The 21,366-nt window shown below is 39.6% G+C and overlaps 2 protein-coding genes across 2 annotated transcripts; one reads left to right on the top strand and one right to left on the bottom strand.

Moving 5' to 3' along the window:
- Positions 1–61: 61 nt before the first annotated feature.
- Positions 62–5,611, bottom strand: LOC133410830 (CD59 glycoprotein-like). The gene is made up of 5 exons (XM_061692435.1): positions 5,510–5,611; positions 5,188–5,266; positions 4,875–4,976; positions 1,416–1,489; positions 62–1,343 (listed from the first exon to the last, which is right to left on the bottom strand). The coding sequence occupies exons 2-5, from the start codon at positions 5,240–5,242 to the stop codon at positions 1,221–1,223; spliced, it is 354 nt and encodes a 117-aa protein (XP_061548419.1). The 5' UTR covers positions 5,243–5,266; positions 5,510–5,611; the 3' UTR covers positions 62–1,220.
- Positions 5,612–11,239: 5,628 nt separating this feature from the next.
- Positions 11,240–21,287, top strand: dytn (dystrotelin; the record flags this gene model as incomplete). Its single annotated transcript, XM_061698949.1, is given in 13 exon segments — positions 11,240–11,324; positions 11,457–11,661; positions 11,846–11,931; positions 12,014–12,037; positions 12,040–12,092; positions 12,927–12,998; positions 13,687–13,841; positions 16,114–16,412; positions 16,659–16,798; positions 17,598–17,650; positions 17,737–17,878; positions 19,091–19,529; positions 21,202–21,287. Coding segments are annotated over 13 exon segments (1,839 nt in total), but the record flags the coding sequence as incomplete, so codon positions are not given.
- Positions 21,288–21,366: the final 79 nt, after the last annotated feature.

Genomic DNA, 21,366 nt, shown 5'->3' with positions numbered 1-21,366 from the left:
TCACATTTATTTGCCCAAGGTGGAAGCATCAACAACAATATAATTCACCAACTTCCCAAATAGATAGAGCAAATAAACCCGTGTGTTTCTACTTCTACTACTCTAGTTGTGTGATGGAGTGAATGAGAAAATGCAGTCTGTTTGGATATATTGTAATCAACTATAATAACCGAGTACATTTTTTTTTTTAGTTTCTAAGAGTAGAATCCAAGTAGAGTGATAAATTATTCACATATAGCATTTATTTTGCTTACAGTAGTTACAAGGAAAATTACAACATTTGAACATTAAATATACATTTAAGCACAGGTGTCAAACTCAAGGCCCAGGAAAGCGTGCCACAATTTTTCAAAACTAGCCTTAAAATGAGAACCAAATTTCAGGGGCAGTTATGTAATATGATCGAGCGATTATTCCCACACTTAACATATTAGGTAAGGGACAAGTAATGGACGCACGCCGTGAACAACCACAACGCAGCTCAGCTTCTGACTAGCGGACGTCATGTCTAGTCACATGTTGTTTTTCAAATGCAACGTCCACCGGCATTTAAACAGCCTAATAAGACAGCATAGTAATTCCGACTGTTCAAATTGTAACAGATGTACTTGTCTGCGTCATTTCCTAAATTGAAGACAAACTATTTATGTTGCACATTCCTAAAAAGAAAATGTTCAAGCTGTTGTTTCATTTTAAATGTCATTAAATCTGTCCATTTGCAGAAAATATTAGCAGTTTGTTTTGCATTTTGTTCCCTTACTGTATTCCAATGTGAACCAAATATATATATATATATATTTATATATATATATATATATATATATATATATTTTATATATATATTTTATATATATATATATATATATATATATATATATGTGTGTGTGTGTGGTTTCACCAAAATATAACCGCCCCTGCCTTTAAGTGAATTTATGACATCGAGTAGTAATAGTTGTTTCTAATCTATGCCCTCATCACAATGAGACAAATCTTGAAGTGCTTGTTTTTTGTTTTTTTTGTTTTTTGATTTGTTTTTGTTTTTTGGTCAGTGTTCATTAATGATGCAGCTTTAGATCAAATACATAAATCGGGATCATATTAAAACTCTGCAAACATCAGTGAATTTTTATCTAGAAAAGAGACACCTGTCCAACTGATAATCAGCTCCATGTAGTCATTGACGATGTGATGGGAAGCTGGGATCAGTCAAACCGGTGGAGTTAGTGGGTAACCCACCATGTGGCAGCTACAGATGCCAGCACACCAATAAGAGAACTTACTGCTGAAGAATGGGCGGAGTTACACAGATCCGAGTTGCAGCACTTGAATGTGAAACTGGACACCTATGAATCAATAGACAGGGATCAATACTTTCAGAAAACCGCGCTGCTTCACTTAATAACTCGGTGTTCTACCTGTGGGAACATCTGTCCCAGTCGGCTGTACTCGCAGTCTGAATACTTGAGGCACTGGCGGAACGTCATCCCTCCTGGAACACATGCAGAAAAGAACCATTTGAACCTCTCATCAAACATTACTGAACAGAGTCCCAATCTGCTAAGTCTTGAAGAACCACCAAGAACTTTTCTGTCTTCACATTCTTACTCAGACGTTATCTAATTATTTTAGTTTGGTGTTTCCCAACCTTTATTGATTTAAGGCCTATATTTCCCATTATAAAAATCCTACCACATACCACCAAACAAAAATGTTAATGTATATACAGTGGTGCCTTGAGATATGAGTTAAATGTATTCCCTGATCACACTCGTAACTCAAATAACTCATATCTCAACTCTTTCCACATTGAAATGGAAATGCCATGAATACCTTCCAGCCTCCCACACATAAAATTGTAATGTCTTTTTCAATGATAATGTAGCACTCTATAATAATGTAATTTAGGAAAAAACATACAGTACAGACATAATTCAATAGAATTTGAAAAAAATAAACAGTTATTGTCGCACTTTCTCATTCAATTCAATGCACATTGTGCTGGTGCCCGCCTTGGCCACCTGGGGGCAGTATAGTATAGCAGTCTCAGCTCCTCGTAGAGGATAAAGAATATATGACTGTGAGAACTGTTAGGGCAAAGACGTCTCTGTTCAAATATCAGTTCCTTAAAGGGTGATATTTGCATTTCCCATGATGTGTTAGCGTTAGCATTAGCATTAAGCTAGGGAGCTAAAGGCAAAGCTATGTGTTTGTTAAAAAAAAAAAACACATTGTGGTTTAATTCTCCTAGTTTTATGTTTAGTTTGACAATAAACGTGAACTGGGAGTGGCATTAAAGAGCTTGAAGCCTCTTTTTCTGAAGGATTGTTCACTATTTGCCAAAGTGCTGCTTACTCTGAAGTGAGTTGAGATGAGATCACTGCCACCAATACTAAAGTTTGAGCTCTCAAGTCAAAGCAAGAAATTGGCAGAATGACAGTTCGTATCTCTAAAAACCCGTAAGTTGGGAAACCAGTAGCTCCAGGCACCAATGTATGCCGAAATAATGACGATCTCATCTAAATTTACTCACAAATTTAATGAGGCACACTTAGCAATGTGGCCGAACCTAACAGAACTATCGCGCAGTATGCAAGGTTAAGCAAATAGTTTTCAAGAATGGCCGACCGTCGGCCACTATTCAAGATTTGAATCGTTGGGGAACTGCATCATGTCGCAGATATAACAGCCAATCAAAAATATACTTCCTTAAAAACTCGTCTTTCTAAGATATTGCAGAATAAAATTTTTACAATGAAATAATAGAAGTTTTCTTTTTTAAAAGTTACTTTTTTTTTTTAGTATTACTCTAATTAGTGGAGCAGTGTTGTGAACCAATGCTCATGTTAGAGTTTTTTGCTCAAGAGCACATGCTAGCTGTGTTAGCTGCTAGTGATGCACGAAATTTTCAGCCAACAAAGATTTTTGGCCGAAAATGGTGCCTGCCCAAAGGTGAATTTTCAGTTTTTGGCCCAAGGGTTTAGTCACAGAAATAAAACGGCTGAAACAGGATGTTGTGATGACGCAAGCAAAACATGACATGTTGTCGCAAAATACGGAAATAAGTGATTGGGTGATACAGTAAACTTGTCACACAGGTCTGGCTGGAACCATGTTATATTGGACAGTAACCAATTTTGAAGAGGAAAATAGCAGGCAAATTAATAAGTGTCAGGGAAGAAAATAATACACAATAATGCTACAGAGCCATACTGAACCAGAACCGGAAATGAATTGCTACATCAGTACTACGTCAGATGAGAACGGGCCTATATATTTAAAAGTAAATGAATACACTAAATATTTGTAATATACGATAAGATAACCTTTATTAGTTCCACAAGGGGGAAATGTGCATTGTTTCAGCAGCAATAGGGGATACAGAAAACACAAAAATAGCACGCAAGAGAAGACTCGAAATTGGAGATTTTAGAGCTAATCCAATCTGGTACTAGTTTTTTTTTTTTTTTTTTTTTTTGCTGACACTCTACAGCCCTATTAACGATTACAATTATAGAGTAATGATTAAGTTGTGCAAATGCACAGTATGCAGAATCATTTTTATCCAATTAAATCATAAACTGCAATATCTGTCCCGTGGCAATGTTCTTGACATAATTTTAAAAATCTGGAAAATTCAGACAAATTGTTATGGAAGTGAATTTTTATAGGTTGGCAGCTCTGCAGTCATAGCCATAAATGCAATTTTACTAATAATTGGCACAGTAATTTCTTTCCGTGTTTCGGTTTTCAGCCCTGCTTTTCCCCATTTTCAGTTTTTGGCCAAGAATTTTCATTTCAGTGAATCTCTATTAGTTGCTATGCTGATTGGTCAAGAACAAATTTAGCTATATAATAAAAAAAACAAGAACTATTTTTATGATAATATGAGTAACGGTCGTGTTGGTTTGAGTGACACATTACGTGAATAAAAAAAGTGAATAATGGAAGGGAGGACTTAGCTTAGGTCTACCCAGGTTCTGAAGGTACCGTCAAAAATTTGCCAAAGGCTGAGTTACAATACGCGTTAACATCTAACAGCTGGTATGGATAGTTGTTCATGGTTGGGGTTGTCAACAGTTGTCATCCTCGTTTTGATTTTGTCCTTATGTTGCAATCATCATTAAAGAAAGTGTACTGTTCAAAATAGCCCCTGAAAACGTCAAAAACTCCAAAACCATCACTTTTCAGGAAACAAAACAAAACAATAATGCATGTTTGTTGAGCCCTTAACATTGCATTATCAAAGACTGCAAGCCATTTTCAACACTTTAGATTGGTCAGTAATGATAATATGATCTAAAAAAAAAAAGAAGATATAAATAGAGAAAGGTAAAGTCAACCATGGTTGAGATGGATTGGGGGTCCTATAAACCAAAAAAAAAAAAAAAAATATTCCACATCTATGGCCTTATTTAAGGGAATTGTCTGATGTTGTTGGCTCCCAAAATAATTTTTGGTAAATGCGCTTCGTCTTGTGTCAGCCTAAAAAAACACCAGCTTCTGGCGTACAAAAAAAAAACGAACCTGAAAACCAAACACAGACAAGGTGTATTTTTTTTCAGTTGTACTCATTAGCTAATTTAGCATTTTTTTCATACTTTTTTTTGTGTGAGTACTTTAGCCACCTCTGGCAACGAGTACAGGTGTGGTAGCGGCACATGAATGTGAGTGCCAACATGCGCCAGCGCACAGGCACAGAAAGTTACAGGTTTGTTGAGGTACAGCGATGGATTTAATCCGCAACCACGGAATACACAGTTAGATGTAGTATAGTAGCAATATAGTGTAGTAACTATAGGAATTCCGAACAAGGACCAGAAGTTTCAGCATAATGGAGAGAAAAAAAACAATAATAATTGCAATAATAACAGCACCTCTCTCTGTGAGTGTCAGGCAGGCATCGTCATAGCTACAGTCTCGTTGTTTGGAGCAACTGGCAGTGTAATCTTTACAACTGTAACAGCGAATTGCTGTGCCTGAAACACAATCATCACACATTTCACATCACTTGTTCATGTCCTTTCTGCATGTTTGACAATAAGAACCTGATCATTTTCTTGAACATTTAGAACAAGAGAGTTGTTTTTTTGTGTGTGGCCAAAAACAAGGCAATCCTTGTTTCGCAACAAATCCATTGTCATTCATCGGTACAGTGTGAGAATATATTAATAAGAGGACGAAACATACCAAATCCCATCAGAGTGAAGCAGATAAGCAGAAAGATGCTAACGGAGAACTTCATGTTCACCTCAGCTCAGCTCAAATTCTGAAATGACAAATGTACTACTTTGTACTATCCGTACTACTATGTATTAACTGTATAAGGTTTGTGTATTTTAACTATGTAAAGTACTTTGTGAGTCCTCTCTGTAGAATAATGCTATATTAATAACACTGACTTTTCATTTCCTACCGTTTGTCCCTCTGTGTGTATATTCAGGTGTGTGTACTGTACGTGTGTGTGTGTGTGTGTGTGTGTGTGTGTGTGTGTGTAGCGTAGAGTCCTCACCCAACTGCAGAACTTGATTGATGCCAAGTCATTCGCTAACTGACTAAAACTGTAAGTGGCTGAAAAATTAGGCTGGAGACCACATCCCCTGGGAGGAGCTTGTTAGAGCGGGTTCAACTGAGTGAAAAGGACAAATGTCAACAGATGTTCTTTAAGTGAAGGGTAAATACTTTTGTCCTCTCAATTTGACACATTTTTGTTTCAACTGTATCACTTTTTTTGTCCAAACACATTGATTGCATTGAGTCATTTCCCACGTGGTCGTTACAAGCTTGTGTACATTTAACAGTAGTATTAGCTTCATTTATCATGCACCCAGCTAGTTAAGTCAAATTTATTTACACATTGCAATTCACATCCGATGCTATCTCAAAGTACTTTACACATTGAGCAGGTTAAGAACCACACTCTTCATATATTAAAGTCCTTGAGAGCTAACAGTGAAAATAGATGTCTTCTAAATTTGACACACCAGAGAAAAGTGTCGTTAACAAACCTGCCAAATGTGAATGTTTAAAGAAATTGCAATTGAAAGTATAGAAAATAACACTTCAGAAACACACAAGAAAATCAAGTCGTTGTCTTGGTTCTGAAATGGCGTGTCCACTGAAAAATTGATGTTACTTCATCTAGCTTCTTGCTTATGTCTACCCATGCCTATATGTTTGAACCGTGAAAATAAATACGCTAAAAGCCTGTTGTGGCTGGAATATATCCCACCTGGTCGACGCGGGCCTTTCAACGTGAGGTGCGAGCCACGTACGTCACTGCCCCTAGTTTTGGCCCCGCCCCCCAAAAAAATCAGGAAAACTGAAATGGTAAAAAAACAGTTTAACACAAAGGGCTCTATTTTCCTGACTAACACAAATCTGGTGTGTGGTGTAACACTGCGAAGGGGCAGCAGTCAGCTGGGTGTAAACACAGCTGACTTTATTTGCCGCCAATCAAAGCGGCTTAATTCATTCATTCCCTTTACAGGTCCCATATTTTGGCTATTTAGACCTCCATATTGTGACTCTCTAACATGAACTTAGCATAAAAGCGTCAATTTCATTTAAAAAAAAACCCAAAAAACACTAGTTTTGTCATACGAGTGCCCAGAAAAGGCCCCTCTGACAGCTACTTCTGTTTGACCCAGTTGGTATCCACTTTGTCGATATTTGGCTAAGGTCGCCCCCTTTCCTCTGATTGCTTGCCTCCGTGTAGAAGACCCACTTGTGAGAGCACACGTGTTTGTTATGTTGACAGTGCTGGCTCGGGAGCGGAGAGGTAGGTGGAGATCTTCGCTAGTGACGTAGATAAGCTCGGGAAATTCGAATGACCTGATTTCAGGCCCCTCGGCAGAAAAACGTCTGGAACTCAGGAATGCGTGGATGATTTTAATTCATATTTCACGTTTACCGAGGCAGCATAGAGACAATATCACATCCCAAATACTAGAAAAAGTTGTTTTTGCAAAATAAGGGACTTTAAGTGAGGCGCAGTGACCGTGTCACATATGGAGAGAGCAATCAGTGCTGACCAGAGTATTGTCACTTGGTCGGTGTGACAAAAGACAACATGATTAAATACAGGATGAGCTGGTGATAACTGCGAGCGACTTGAATATGTCCACAGACCTCATGCGTCCATCCCCACCTGAACCATGTTTGATGTCCGTTGTTCACATGTCTCTGAATGTAATACTTCTGATCCACCCCACATGTCCGCGGAACTCGTATGTATCTGCCTGCCAACTCTGCAAAAAAGACGGGCTAGACCCAGTTTTTCTACTTTAGTGGACCGGTGTACCCCCAGCGCATTTTAAATGGGACATCGACGCTGGTGTGGGCGTCACCACAGCCGGCTTCAATCGATGTGGTTCATTGAATACCCTTTCAAGGTGGCGCAAGCAATAAGTCTCGCATGGTGACGTCATATATACAGAAGAGGACTCAGCAACCCCTGCGAGACTGAAGGGTTGAACATAAGTGGTATATCCTTATGAAGTATGGAATGAAAATCGCTGGTGACTTACATGTGATCTCATTGATCTATAAGCCGCCAGTTTGCCTCTGATTGGTTAGCACCAAGATAGGACTTGTACTCTTAACGGTTTCCACCTTTGACTTGGTGTGTGTGAAAGCACTTCAGCAACATGCACACATGGGTCTTAAGCCAGGCTTTGCGTCAATGGACGCAGATTCATGAAACTTTGTGTCCCTACTCCTTTTTGTGCGTCTCAGACAGGGGATACCCCGTTAATGCATTCAATTAATTGCTTTCTAAAATGATTAATAGGTTTGGATGCCCACTGTTGAAATAATCCGCCACACACGTCTGATGACCTCGCGTGCCTGTCTGCCTGCATGTACACCGATCAGATTCACCAAAATCGTGTCAGATCCCCAACGCCACGACGTGGTATGAGCAGGCCTAAGTTTATATGGACCTTCTGACACCAAGAGGTCATTCTGGCAAGCGTATCTCCAAAGGCACACCCTCCCTGCGATGACACCGCCCAGCTTGGCGCAGATAGGTCTGCCAACGCGCAGGGAGTCTAGTGCTTGCACGAAAATGAAGATGAATCACTGAACATAGAGCCCTCAGTCACCAAAAAGTCACGTTCCGTTTGGAAGTCAAAGGACACCAACATCTCATTCCACCAAGCGCATCTCAAAGGTCACACCCTCACTGCGGCGAGATCGCCCATCTTGGGGATGTCCAGTCTGTCTAAGAGGTAAAAACATGGTCTTTAAAGAAAAGCACTTGGCGAAAGAAAAAAAAACTCTAAAATAACCCAGGCTCTGTGGGGTGACTGTCAACAGAGTAGAAGGTCAGCGAGTACAAAGAGAGAGAAAACAGGGAAGGCAGGTTTAGCGAGGAGAGAACAATGGGCACAACAACAGTCATATCAACAACAATAATAGTCCAATGACAACAGCAACAACGATGGTCCGTTCCCAACACCACCACCACCTATAACAAGTATGAAGGCGCAATGGCCCGGTTGCCAGTTGGATCATGTTCATGTGTTTTTTCGGACACTGATAATATGCCACTAGCTGGCATGTCACGGAGTTAGAGAACACAAAGCCGGAGTCTGGATCAGAGTGGCACCCCGTCACAAGCTCATCGATCTAAGGAGAAGAACAGTTTGCGTGTGTCATGCTTCCACGGGACAAAGAAAGCACAGACGAAGAGACAAACGGTCAGTGTGAGCCGTGACAACGGTCAGCAGCGCCAACACAAACAAAGATGTTACAGAGTGACACAGATTGTTCGCTTCAGCTACAAACCTGACTTTGATCCCGCCCCCCCCGTATGATGTCATCTGCCTTTCTGGCTGCCGATTGGTCCGCAGCCAACAGGTGAGCAGCAGCTGTGATGACAAATGATACCAGAATGGCATTCAAATTTAACAGCTTCAGCTCAACGCTAGGAAGGCGGCAGGTGAGTTTTACTTAAAGTCAATATATTACAAAGTCAAAAAAAGGTAGATGTTAGTCAGAATGTTGACTGACTATACCTATTTTTCACCATGAAGGTAATTAACTGGCATTACTGTTTCATTTATCTGCTGATGGGCTAATATTTCAGAACACAACACTAATCGATATGTTACAATTGTAATATGATCTTTACTGCCTCATTTGCTTTTCTGATGAATAGAAACATGATTGTGACATTGTGTCATTTTTAGACAGTAGCTCATCATGGATGACAACAGTCTCAGTAAATTCTTTTACTTTAACTAGTTTTCCAATCCCATCATACTTTACAGAAGAGTAGTATACCCCAGAGGCTAATATTTGTCGGGATTCCCACCGGGTCCCGTTAGATTCCTGTGGGTTGGGAGTGAAGTTCACCATCAATCAGCGGGAACGATGAAAACGTCACCGGGAATGGAAACCATGATGACGGGAGTTGACGGGAGTGCAAACCATGACGGAACTGAAACCATGATGCGGTTATATTTTGTCCTAGTTTTAATCAAATCAATATTTGAACATTTCCCCTCACCATCGAGCTAAACATTGTTAAACTAACACGGCTTTTGTTAATAAACTTAGGTGGAAGAAAAACGGAGCAGTATGGACTGGGAGTGAAAAAGTGGGGGGAGATTCTGTAAAATTTTGGCTCGGGATTGGGATTAATCTCCGCAGGAATTGGATGTTTTTTCAAAACCTCGGGATTGGGCGGGATTTTTCTTAAACACTCACTTGGGATTGGGAGGGAGTGGGAGTCGACACCCACTCCTGAGTCAGCCTCTAGTATACAGTACAGTGGTGCCTTTAGATATGAGTTAAACTCATTCCGTGACCATGCTCGTAACTCCAAATACTCGTAACTCTCAAATCATCTTTCCACAGTGAAATGGATGAAATGCCATCAATCAGTTCCTGCTCCCCCCCCCTCCCCCCCCCCCCCAAAAAAAAAACCCAACAAAAACCGTTGTAATGTTGTAATTGTAATTACAATACAATAATGACATGAGAGGTGCCACTATGAATCGACAACTAATTAATTATCAAATTACAGTAAACCCCCTTCTATCGCGGCGTGTATTATAATATATAAAGCAGACAGATTTTTTGTTTTTGTTTCATCAAAATAAGACATTTGCAAACATCTTTTACTTCGGAAAACAATTACCAACATTTTTTGCCTATATTCTGACCAAACCTCCATTGTAATCAATTTATATTTGACAATCTGAAATAATGTCCTGATGATTTTTTTTAATGAATCCAATGCATTGATTAATTGAAAAAAATAAACAGATTAATCGATGATTAAAATAATTGTTAGTTGCAGCCCTAAATGAAATAATTCTATGTCATGAATTAAGCAATTTGTGCCACATTTTTTGCTTCAATTCAATGGATATTGTGCTTGTCCTTCTGGTGTGCACGCCTTAGCTACCTAGGGGCAATATAATACAGACAAACAGATATATAAATGGAGACGGTCCTCATTAAGCTGTTGCTATATTAGCTGTTTTCGGCGAGAATAAAGACTATATGCATGTGAGTAATTTTATATTGTCTGCCCACGTGTTCCAGCGCTGTTTGTGTTCAAATAGCCATTGCCTAAACGATTATAACACTGCGACACCAGTGTTATTCGTTAGCCCGTCTATGGTGTTTCATATTGTTTGTTAGCAATAAGCCAAATGGACTTACCCCAAGTAAAGTAATAACAATAATAATAATTCATTAAATAAACACCTTGTAATTCTTGCTTGAATTTTAGTTTGATAGTAAACTTCAACTGGGAGTAGCAATAAACAGCTTGAAGCTTTTTTGTTTTGTTTTTGAAGAATAGTTCATTCGCTGGCAAACCGCTGATGGTGGCGAGGTTGGTTGAGTTCACTGTCACCAAATTTTTGCTCGCAAGTCAGAGCAAAAAATCTGCTGGATGACAACTCGTATCTCGAAAATCTCATAAATCAGATCACTGGTATCTCAAGTCACCTCTGTACAGTGAAAGTCTTAACGGAATAATTTTTTCTCAATCAAATCATCTGTAAGCCATTTAATTTTTAGCGCACTTTTGTAAAATGTTTTAAATGTTAATGTGTTTAGGGATCACAGTTTGTGGTATTTTAAAAGTGAAAACTATTACCACAGGCAATTATAAACATTATTACAGGCTGCGTCCCCTTCTCCCACAAATAGCAGGGGATTAATGTAATCTGTTCATCTTGAACACCTTTCATTACGCAATGTTTGTTTCCTGTTTCACATTTCAGGGCTAGAGGACTTCAACAAAATCCACCCGCCTGCCTACAGAGTTGACATGAAGCTTGAAAGTCTACAGAACATCTATCGCAGTTAGTGTGCTTAATGTGGTCTTTTACTTCTTTTTATTTTACACTTTCTCCCTTGGGTTGGTGGTTGTTAAATGCTTGTTGACCTTAAGTTACTTATTGATTTGAGAAATGCGTTCTTTATTGTGCTTCCAGTGGACGCTGTGTTGGTTCACCGCATTGAGGCAGCCCTTGACCTGGATGGCAGAGCCAAACAGCAGTCGGATTCTGTGCTTGGCAAGGACGAAGTAACCCAGGGCCTGAATAGGATGTTCAGGAGTGTCTCACCAGAATTTGCTGATCATTTCAGTGTAGAGCCGTCCAAGAAATTATGCGGTCTTATATTCAGGATGTTCGATAGGTGAGACCTCATTGACAGATTGATAACATTTACAAAAGTTGGGTGTGTCCCCCAAAATTTCTCACTCTCTGACTGCTCAATACTCATATACAATAAAACTACTTGCAAAAGGTCAGAGTGTGAATATTATTTGGGACACCTTGTACTGGATTTGTGCATCTTTGTACAATTGTGTGTGTCTCAGGAATCAGTTGGGTCAAATACAGGCTATTTCTCTCCACGTTGCGCTCATCTGTTTATCAGCAGAAACTCTGTTGCGGAAATATGGAGGTGAAAAATGTGTTCTTTTAAAATAATATTTATGTTCCTTTGGTTGAAATGTGTTTTGCTAACATGATTGACTGTGTTTCAGGCCTGGCTTGCGCAGCTGCAAGTGCGAGGGATCCATCAGTAGGTCTTCTCTCACATCTTTATTAGAGGATGTCAGCCAGGTAAACCATGATAACCAAAATCAGTTCAAATGCCTGTTTGTTTGTTTTTTGATACCGTAAAAAACAATTCCGTTACACCATTATGTTACCTACTACAAGTAGAACTCAGAGAATAAAAATGTAATCTTTTTAAGAGGGGAAGTAAAACTTAACAACTGAGTGTGTGCACATCCCCTTATAACTGGGGGTGTGGCTGTGTTCAGAATTAACTAATCGCATGTAAACTCATGTTCAATGGGAGTCGGCACATGCCTGCCTCTGATTAACCACAAATGAAGCTTTTTTTTTTTTCTTTTTTTTTTTTTGCAAGCAGAAGTCTTAAAGTTTTGTGCCAGCACTAACGGTATTTGAAACTGTCAAAACCTAAACCTTGACTGATGCCAGGTGAAGAAAAGTAAGGCTGCAAGATGTGATTAGAAACATGTCAGGAAAAGCCTACTAGAACATTTTAACTTTATTTGGTGTTAATCAGAGGCACGTTAAATGGTGGAAGGTGTGTGCTGACTCTCATTGAAGATTAGTTTAAATGTGATTGGTTGATTCTGAATACAGCCACGCCACCTGTTAAAAGGGAGTATGCACACTTGGGCAACCACAATCACATTATCTCAGTTGTTTATTTTGACTTTCGCTCTCAAAAATATTTCCTTTTTCAGTTGAGTTGTATAGGTTATAGGCCACATTAATTGTGGAAAACGTTTTAACATTTTATTTTGGTCTCATCTCATAATATCACAAAAGCCTGGCATTTGAACAGGCTTGTGTCGACTTTTTATATCCACTGTACTTTTCCCATCATACCCTCTTGCTCTGATTCCTGCAATGCCTGTTCAGGTTCCTGCAGTCATCCAGGAGGAAGGGCTATTTGGTGATGTCGAAGAAGCAGTGAAGTCGTGTTTTCACGGGGTGAGAAATTTTATTTTTTTGCAGTTATGTTGGACAAGAAAAGAGTTTTTATACTTCAGTGACTTTCACTTGCTGTTTGTTAATCGATAAAAAAAAGCATGCTTTATTGGGTTTCAATCAGGCCACTGAAATTATCTAATGTATTTACTACTTTCATAATGCTGCTTTTCAAAGTAACCTTTGCAGTTAACACAGCTAAAGTAGATGATGGCAAAATTATGTTCTTTTGTGAATTAAAAAAAAGGCAAAAAAGACAGATTAGACTTGGCAAGAAACCATCATAAGAAAAGGCTCCAGTGTTCCAAAATTTAATTCTGGACAGATGAAACGGTTGTCAACTTGCATCAAAATGAATAAGTAAAGGAACAACTCATAATCCCAAGGATCCCAGATCAGTGTTATGGCATGGTCATGGATCATCATCGGTGAGCCTGTTCTCTGGAGAGCCAGCTATGATAGAAGGCTGCCAAGAGAACAGGCTCATAAGTGTTTGTTATTGCTGAAAGAATTTATGAGACAAATACTCTATACTTCAATCATATCTTGATTGCATGATTTCAAACCCATTGTTGTGATGTATAAAGGCCAGACCTTCAAAAAAAGTGGATATACTTTTGGATCATAGTGTAGATACCTTCTGAAGTCATGAGGGGGTCATCATAGTGACATTTGCAATAAATATTCACAGGTGCTGACCTCGACCGTAAGCAGGCAACACGTGTCATCATGGCTCCAGAGCGAGCCTCGTCTGTTGCTACGGCTACCAGTGCTGTATCGTTTGTTCATAAGTCAGAAGGTCGTTCACTGTCATATCTGCAAGATATTTCCCATACGTGGACTCAGGTTAGTACTGTAATCCAGCGCCTATTTGCAAATGAACCTCTTTGTTTTAACCTATCCTGTTATTTTCTGAAAAACTCACAGATGAGCGTTTTCCCTTTTTTTTATGCTCTCTGTAACACTCAAAGATGCCGCAAATTAGCGTCAAATCCCCATCCAAATAGGAATTGGTCTAAATCAGGATTAGTTTATTTATTTATTCCCCCCTCTTTTTTTTGGTCCTGTTCGGTTGTTACGTCAAGCAGAAAGGAAGATCTGTATCCCTTTCATGACAGAACAGTTTTACTGTGTCACAGTGGACTTTTTAAGATGCCACTGTGGTTTCTTTGTATTCTGATGAATATTTATTGAGAATTACAATCGTTCAGTCAAACAGAACAAAGCTGTTAAAGGGGAGTGACAGAAAAAAACAAAACAGGAAAGAATGAAAAGGTAACTAAATCATATAGGAAAAGATGACAACAAAAGACAAGACACTAGCTGTAAACAAGATGAGGAAAGTAAAGCATTATATATACCTAGTACAATGACACATTGAATTCGAGTGTTGTATGGGTCAGTAGTCCTACACCCAGTCTGGGAAAGACTGGACAATATAGGACAGGACAGGGACAGGATGGGAAGCATGTCGAACAGGGGTCAGTGAACCCGGCTGTACAACTGAAGTGTGGTGGGAGTGGCTATGTAAAGTACAAACATCTGTAGGACCAGAGTGTATGTGACAGGATACCCAAGAAATTATCATAGTTATGTTACGTGTCAAAAAGAGTGAGTGGCCCCACACTCAGCGAATAAGTCCCAGGGGTGTGTGTCTGCAGACACATGCAAGTGAAATGACACTGTTTTGCATACACAATAACTGGCAGAAGTGTCCTGTAATTGCTGTGCCTGCACCGCGGGGGCTTAGGAACCCACCCCACCCAATCGAGAGGCAGGGTCGGGCCGAGGAGCACACTTGAGAGCAGCCTAAAGCAGGATTCTCAAAGTGTGGTACGAGTACTACTTGTGATAAGTGGGCTCCCTCAAGTGGTACACAGAAGAATCACTAAAAGTAACATTTAAACCATGCAATACAGTCAAACGGCTATGCATACACCTCCTTTAACATTTTGTCTTTTTTTTGTTGCATTTAAAGTTTAAAAATTATTTCTTTTTAAACATTTATTTTGGTACAATTTGTATTAAACTTATGTGCAATCCTCCTCAGCCCGATACTGCCCTCCCCCCACTGATGGGTGTATGATGCACTAAAACTGTAGGACTGGCCGGGCAGAGAAGGGGAGCGACCAGACCGGAGACCGGCAGACATGTGCCAGGACCCGGGCCGGCATCCGGCTCATTATGCCCCGTGCCAGCCCCCCAGGGGACACTGAATGAGATGTGAATGTGCCCAATTTGCGAAATATGTACAGTGTGAGTCATAAAAATGTGCAGTGTGTGTGAAGTAAGACTCTTGCATCCTGCGGGCCTGGACTGGTCGGCTGGAAGACCCCAGAGAAAAGTGGGGCAGCCCCTCGACACCCTGCATATATATGATTTGGTCACATTGCATTTCTGTATAACATTCTTTCCCAGGTAAACAAGAATCAAGGTTCACCATTTTAATGAAAGGTGACCAGCTTTTCTTAAAGTTATTCATTTGAGGATTACGTTTAGCAGAGATATTTTCTAGTGTTATTTACTCTATGACAATTTTGCCATTGGTTAATGCTGATAGGTTATCTTTCCAGTTTAACAACATTGGTTTTTTTAGCGACTGCTAGAATTACAAGTATTGATTGAGCATGTTTATATGGAAGATCTGTAGTTTAAATTACCCAGTTGACAAAGATTAGGAGAAATTGGAATCCTACAGTTCACAACTGAGGAGAGTTTCTGTGTAACTCGTGACCAGAAGCGTTGTACAGGTGTACAATGCCAAAAGAGCGTGAAAGTAAGTAGTCTGGAGTGTTTTCAGTACAATGAGTGCACATGTTTGATTTTGAATAGCCCATTTTGTGCATACTATATTGCGTAATTGCCTGGGTTGTTGGTTGAAGTTAGGAGAGTCTTGTGCATGTACACGTGCACTTCGGGAGTATTTTTTCTAAATCAAATCCTGTGTCATTCAAAAATACATTTGAAATGATATCAAAAGTGTTTTGAGATCATAGTTTGTGGTATATACAGTATTCACAGTTCAATCTGTAAAGTCCACCAAACAAGCTGTGAAGGTGCTACAACAGCTCATCATGATTTCAGGAGTGTGTGTGTGTGTGTGTGTGTGTGCGTTCAGGAATCGCTGTGTGAAGTGTCTGAAGGTCCACGTGTGTCAGAGTTGCTTCCTGTCGGAGCAACAGACACGCAAACACAAGAGTCACCACCCAGTGATTGAGTTCTGTACACAAGTAAGGAAACCAATAGGTACACAAAAACACTCACTCAGTGTTAAAATAGTAGTGTAAGGAAAAAATACTCTGGAAAAAATATAAGCACCTTGAGTAAAAGTTTGCCTGCTACCACATCGACTGACTCAAAGAGGAGCTGAAAGGAGGAAGAGTCTAACGAGGGAGGGGGCAGAGGACAGCCACAAGAGGTGAGACATGTTTCACGACAATCCATTTTCTATACGGTTTGTCCTCATTAGTGTCGCTGAAGCTCACCTGCAACATTATCCCAGCTGACTTTGGGCGAGAGGCCGGGGACACCCCGGACTCTTCGACAACCAATCACAGGGCATTTTGGCAATCCTTCACACCTATGGACAATTTGGAGTATAGAAAATGGATGGATGAAAAGTACAGTGTAAAATGTACCAATCAAATCCGTCTTTGTATCTCGGCGCTCCACCTCTCCATTCAGCTACTCCTGAAGAAGATGGGAGCACCTCCTCCCATGTATGCGTTTCCCACGATTCCTCAGTGCATCCTCACTCCTCTTCATCTAAATCCCTACAGACTGATCAGACGCTGCAGGGACAGGTGAAGTCCGAAGACCACTCACTCAAGTGTTTGTCTGCATTATAAAGCTTTTCACCATGGCGTCAGGTGGCAATAGTTCCCACGGCACCATTAGTAAGCAAACCCTTACATGAAAATGGCTTGAATGACTTTAGCCCTCTTCTCTACCACTAAAGTTTAAATGTGGGTGGCAGTTTAAAAAATACAGTATATTACATGAGGTGAATTGCTTCCAAGGGAGACACAATTTCAACTATAATTTACATTTCAACAAGTAAGTTGATTAAACAAATCATCGGAGTGGAAACTCAGACATATAGTTAACACGAGGGACTGATTAATTGTCTTTACTGTTGCTCGGATTAATCCCACAGACGTCCTTTTTTAACGCACCCTGTAGAGCTGATGTTAAGGTTAGAGGTTAGCCATGATGTTTTGCCAAGTCACTCAGACAACCCAACCAAACATTTTATACGTCTGCAAGAAAATGTCTGGTTTGGCGCACAATCGCTTCCCTTCGAAGCAGCTTCTACGTCATGCAATCTTCTCTATTCAACTATTTACGACATCCACTTCATTTATCCTCCTCAACCATAGGTCCCACTGGATTCATTTTCTTTTTAAGGAAATTTAAAAATACCTGAAACTTTTGGTGTGTACCTGGCGCTACAACAACAAACAAGTTTTTGTGATCATTTTCAGTTAAAGTCAGTGGCACTCAATCATTTTTCTGCAACCCAGAAGGACTATGGCACCTATTGTTTACAAACATTATGAAAATATCGATAGTGTGTGTTGGTCATGTGTTTTATGTTCAAAGTTGGAGGTTTCCACTCTGCTCGCTGAAGTCAGGGACCTGCACAGAGACAGACGGTGAGGAAAAAGGTCCAATATCAAACAGCGAATTAGAAGGCAGGATGTGTATTCATCATCATTGTTGATTGGTCCTTTTAATGAAGCCTACTGGAAGAGCAACTGCAGGTGTGGCATCTCGCTGTGCAATCAGAACATGGTATGTTGAAGCAACGGTGTGCAGAGATGGAAGTTACCATGGAGACTGTCAGAGAACACAACCTCCGTCTGCCGGCGACACTCACTCAGGTAAACATTGTGACAGTCACATCTCAAGAAGGCGGCGTATAATTGGATAGTTTTTTTAAGTACATCCAGAAAACCAGTCAGAATCTGGGGTGACCACCATTTTCCTCGCACAGTGCAACACATCTTCGCACAGAGTTGACAGGGTTGTTGATTGTGGCCTGAGGAATGTTGAGCCACTCCCATCAAAGGTTGTGCGAAGTGCAAGATAATGGGAGGAACTGGAACACGGTGTAATATATGCTGATCCAGAGCGTCCCAAACATGCTCATTGAATATGGCATAAATCATATGCAGTGCTGCCTTGAGATTAAGAGTTTTTCATAGTGTTTTTCATATGTGAGGCCGATTTTTTGCTTTGTGTTGCAAGTGCAAACATGAAATACAAGCACTGTATGGTGGCAGTGACACAACTCTCTTCACTCCAAACAGTAGTTTGGCAGATAGAATTAGTACAAATACTTCAAAGAAGACGCATCAACCACAACCCCATAGCATACCCTTTAGTCCGCTAGCTTAATGCTGAGTCTCATACAATATGGGAAAGAAGACATGAGCTTACAATTAGCATCCCTGTGGTTGTATTACAATCTATTTGACCACAAACAGTGCAGCAAAACATGTAGACAGACAATGTAACAGTACTCGGTCAAATAGTCTTTATAGTTTGCAAAGAACAACTATTACTGCTGAGTTGTGACATCCCGTCTCCAATTATATCAGTACGTCTATCTTATCTTGCGCCCAGGTGACGATGTGCATTGAATTGAAGAAAGTGTTATCAAATCTGTTTATTTGTACTTCTGTTTAATTAATTAGTGTATGTTTTTTATAAAGTATATTATATAGTGCTATTTTTCCCATTAATATATTTTTTTTTGGGGGGGGGGGGGCTGCAACGGATTAACGGCATTTACACTAATTTCAATGGGGCAAGATGATTTGAGATATGAGTACTTTGAATTACGAGCGTGGTCAAGGAACAAATTAAACTCATATCTCCAGGCACCACTTTATAAACACGCAGACAAAAAAAGAAATTGGTTTTCAAACGTAAACAGGCAAGACTTATCATGTCATGGAGCTCAAGTCTGAGTCAAGTCCTAATGGCGACTTAAGTCTGACTCGAGACAAGTGACGTGTGCCCAACCTCTGGTAGTCAACTTTCACCCCTTTCAGTGTTCACCTATAACTATGACTATTTCCATTCTTCAGACACTGAACAAACTGGAGCTACAACACGCCAATGATAGGCCGCCACAACACCAGAATGAGATGGAGAATGCAGAGAACACGGAGAAAGGAAACCTGACACCAACTTCTGACATAGAGACATGCTTGGATGAAGATGTAAACATTGAAGAATTCATGTTGAAGACCGACTATGAGTGGAGCGAGAATGAGGAAACTCCACCCCCCACGATCAACCAGGGCTTTGCTTGGTCCCATGACATCCACTATGAGGAGGTGGATTGTGCAGGTAGCAGCCTTCTTTGTCAATCGATACAACAAGAGGATGTCCTAAAGGAGGTGGACACGGGTATGGGTAATCAACAGGGCTGCGGAACTTCTAGTCCGGAAGAGATGCTGCAACAGACTGTGGACCGACTGAAAAGTGTTTTATGGACAGACAGGAGGAAGGATAAACTATCAGGTAAGACAGAAGTCTGTCAGTTTACTCACTTGCAAATTAGCAGCCTTGTGCAAAGTACCTGAAAGCGATACTTGAGTAAAAAAGTACAAGTATCTTAACAGAAAATAACTGGTAGAAGTTAGTCGCCTTGTAGACCATTACTTGAATAAAAGTCTTCAAGTCTGTGATATTTACTGTACTTCATGTCAATATAAAATCATAAGAAATGTGTTATTTTTATTTTCTGATACCAAATGTACAGTGGTGCTATGCGATACGAGTAGCATAATTTACACTTTTTTTTTTTTTTTTTTTTTTTAGATACAAGCAGTCTTTCCAGAGATATTTTTTGCTTTGTCTTTCGAGCAGAAATTTGAGATTGACGCTGTATGATGGCAGTGAAAATGTCACTTCACAACAAGCCGTAGTTTGGCCGATTTCAATTCTTCAAAAAAGAGGCATCAACCTGTTTATTGCCACTCCTAGCTGAGGTTTACTACCAATCTAAACATAAAACAAATAATTACATGTGTATTTAAAACAACCATATAGCTTTGCTTTAGATACAGTAAGTTCGTGTAGCTTAATGCCAACAAACGATGCAAAATACCATAGACTGGCTAACGAAAAGCATTAGTGTCACAGAGTTATATCTCTTTAAGCAATGAATATTTGAACACAAACAGTGGAGCAACAAATGTACATATAATATAACAATACTCACGGGCATATATTTTCTATCTTCTTCGAAGAACGACTATTACTGTGGCTTACTGAGGAGTGACCGTCTACATGTATATCCATACGTCTTTATTGTACTGCCCCCAGAAGGAGCAGCCCGTCCATTGAATTGAAGCAAAAATGTGTCAACAATTGTTTCTTTACGTTCTATTTTAATTATGTTATTATTTTGTTTCTATAAAGTACAATAGGATATATCGTGTTTTTGTTCTAATTTAAAAAAACATTACAAGTCTTAGTTTTTTCGGGTGGCTAGAACAGATTAATGGCATTTCCATTAATTTCAAAGGGGAAAGCTGATTGGAGATGAGTGTTTTGTATAATGGGCGTGGTAGCAGAATGCTTTGAACTCATATCTCAAGGCACCACTGTACCTAATCATTGGAAGTAAAAGTTAATTTAAAAAAGTGAGTGCGTAAAAGAATTGTGATTGTTTTTATTTAATAGTATTTTTTTCTTTGTTTAATTTACATCAGTGGTGTAGTTAAAGATCTGCCTGTTCACTAAGTTAGCTAGCACACGTTAGCCTGGCCATCATTTTAACCACAACCCTAAACAGCAAGCTCATGAAAGAACATTCGTTTTGACGTCAATGGATTAATGTTAATTACTGTAATTTAACCTACCAGGTTGGACAAGCAGTTATTGAATGACAATATGTCTGTCACTCTGGGTACAGTAGGTAGAAGAGGTGGTTCAAACTACTGTAAGCAATTCCTGCTAATACCCCTACTGCTGTGTAATGTTATCGCGACCATAGACTTCACCACTATAGTCATATTGGTCGTCATCTGTTGCTGGAGATGCTCTGTGAACATTTTCTTCAGATTTTATTTCTTGAAGTAACAAAGATGGAAATTCATCGGAGTAAAAGTACACATTTTACAGAGGAATTGTATTGAAGCTAAGGTGAAATATAAATAATGAATTTTTTTTTTTTTTTTTTGACCAGGTGATAAGGGATTGGCGCAGATTGAGGCTGCAGACCATGTTGGAGACTCATTATTCTATCTAGTGGACAATGTGAGACAAGTCTAGATGAAGAATGAGTGTTTACTCCACAGTGGACAATATTGTGCCTTTATGATTTTAATATTTAACTGCATACCAATTCAGT

This window comes from Phycodurus eques, chromosome 1 (genome assembly GCF_024500275.1).
Source record: "Phycodurus eques isolate BA_2022a chromosome 1, UOR_Pequ_1.1, whole genome shotgun sequence".
NCBI lineage: Eukaryota > Metazoa > Chordata > Actinopteri > Syngnathiformes > Syngnathidae > Phycodurus > Phycodurus eques.
This window is presented reverse-complemented; position numbering and strand designations above follow the sequence as displayed.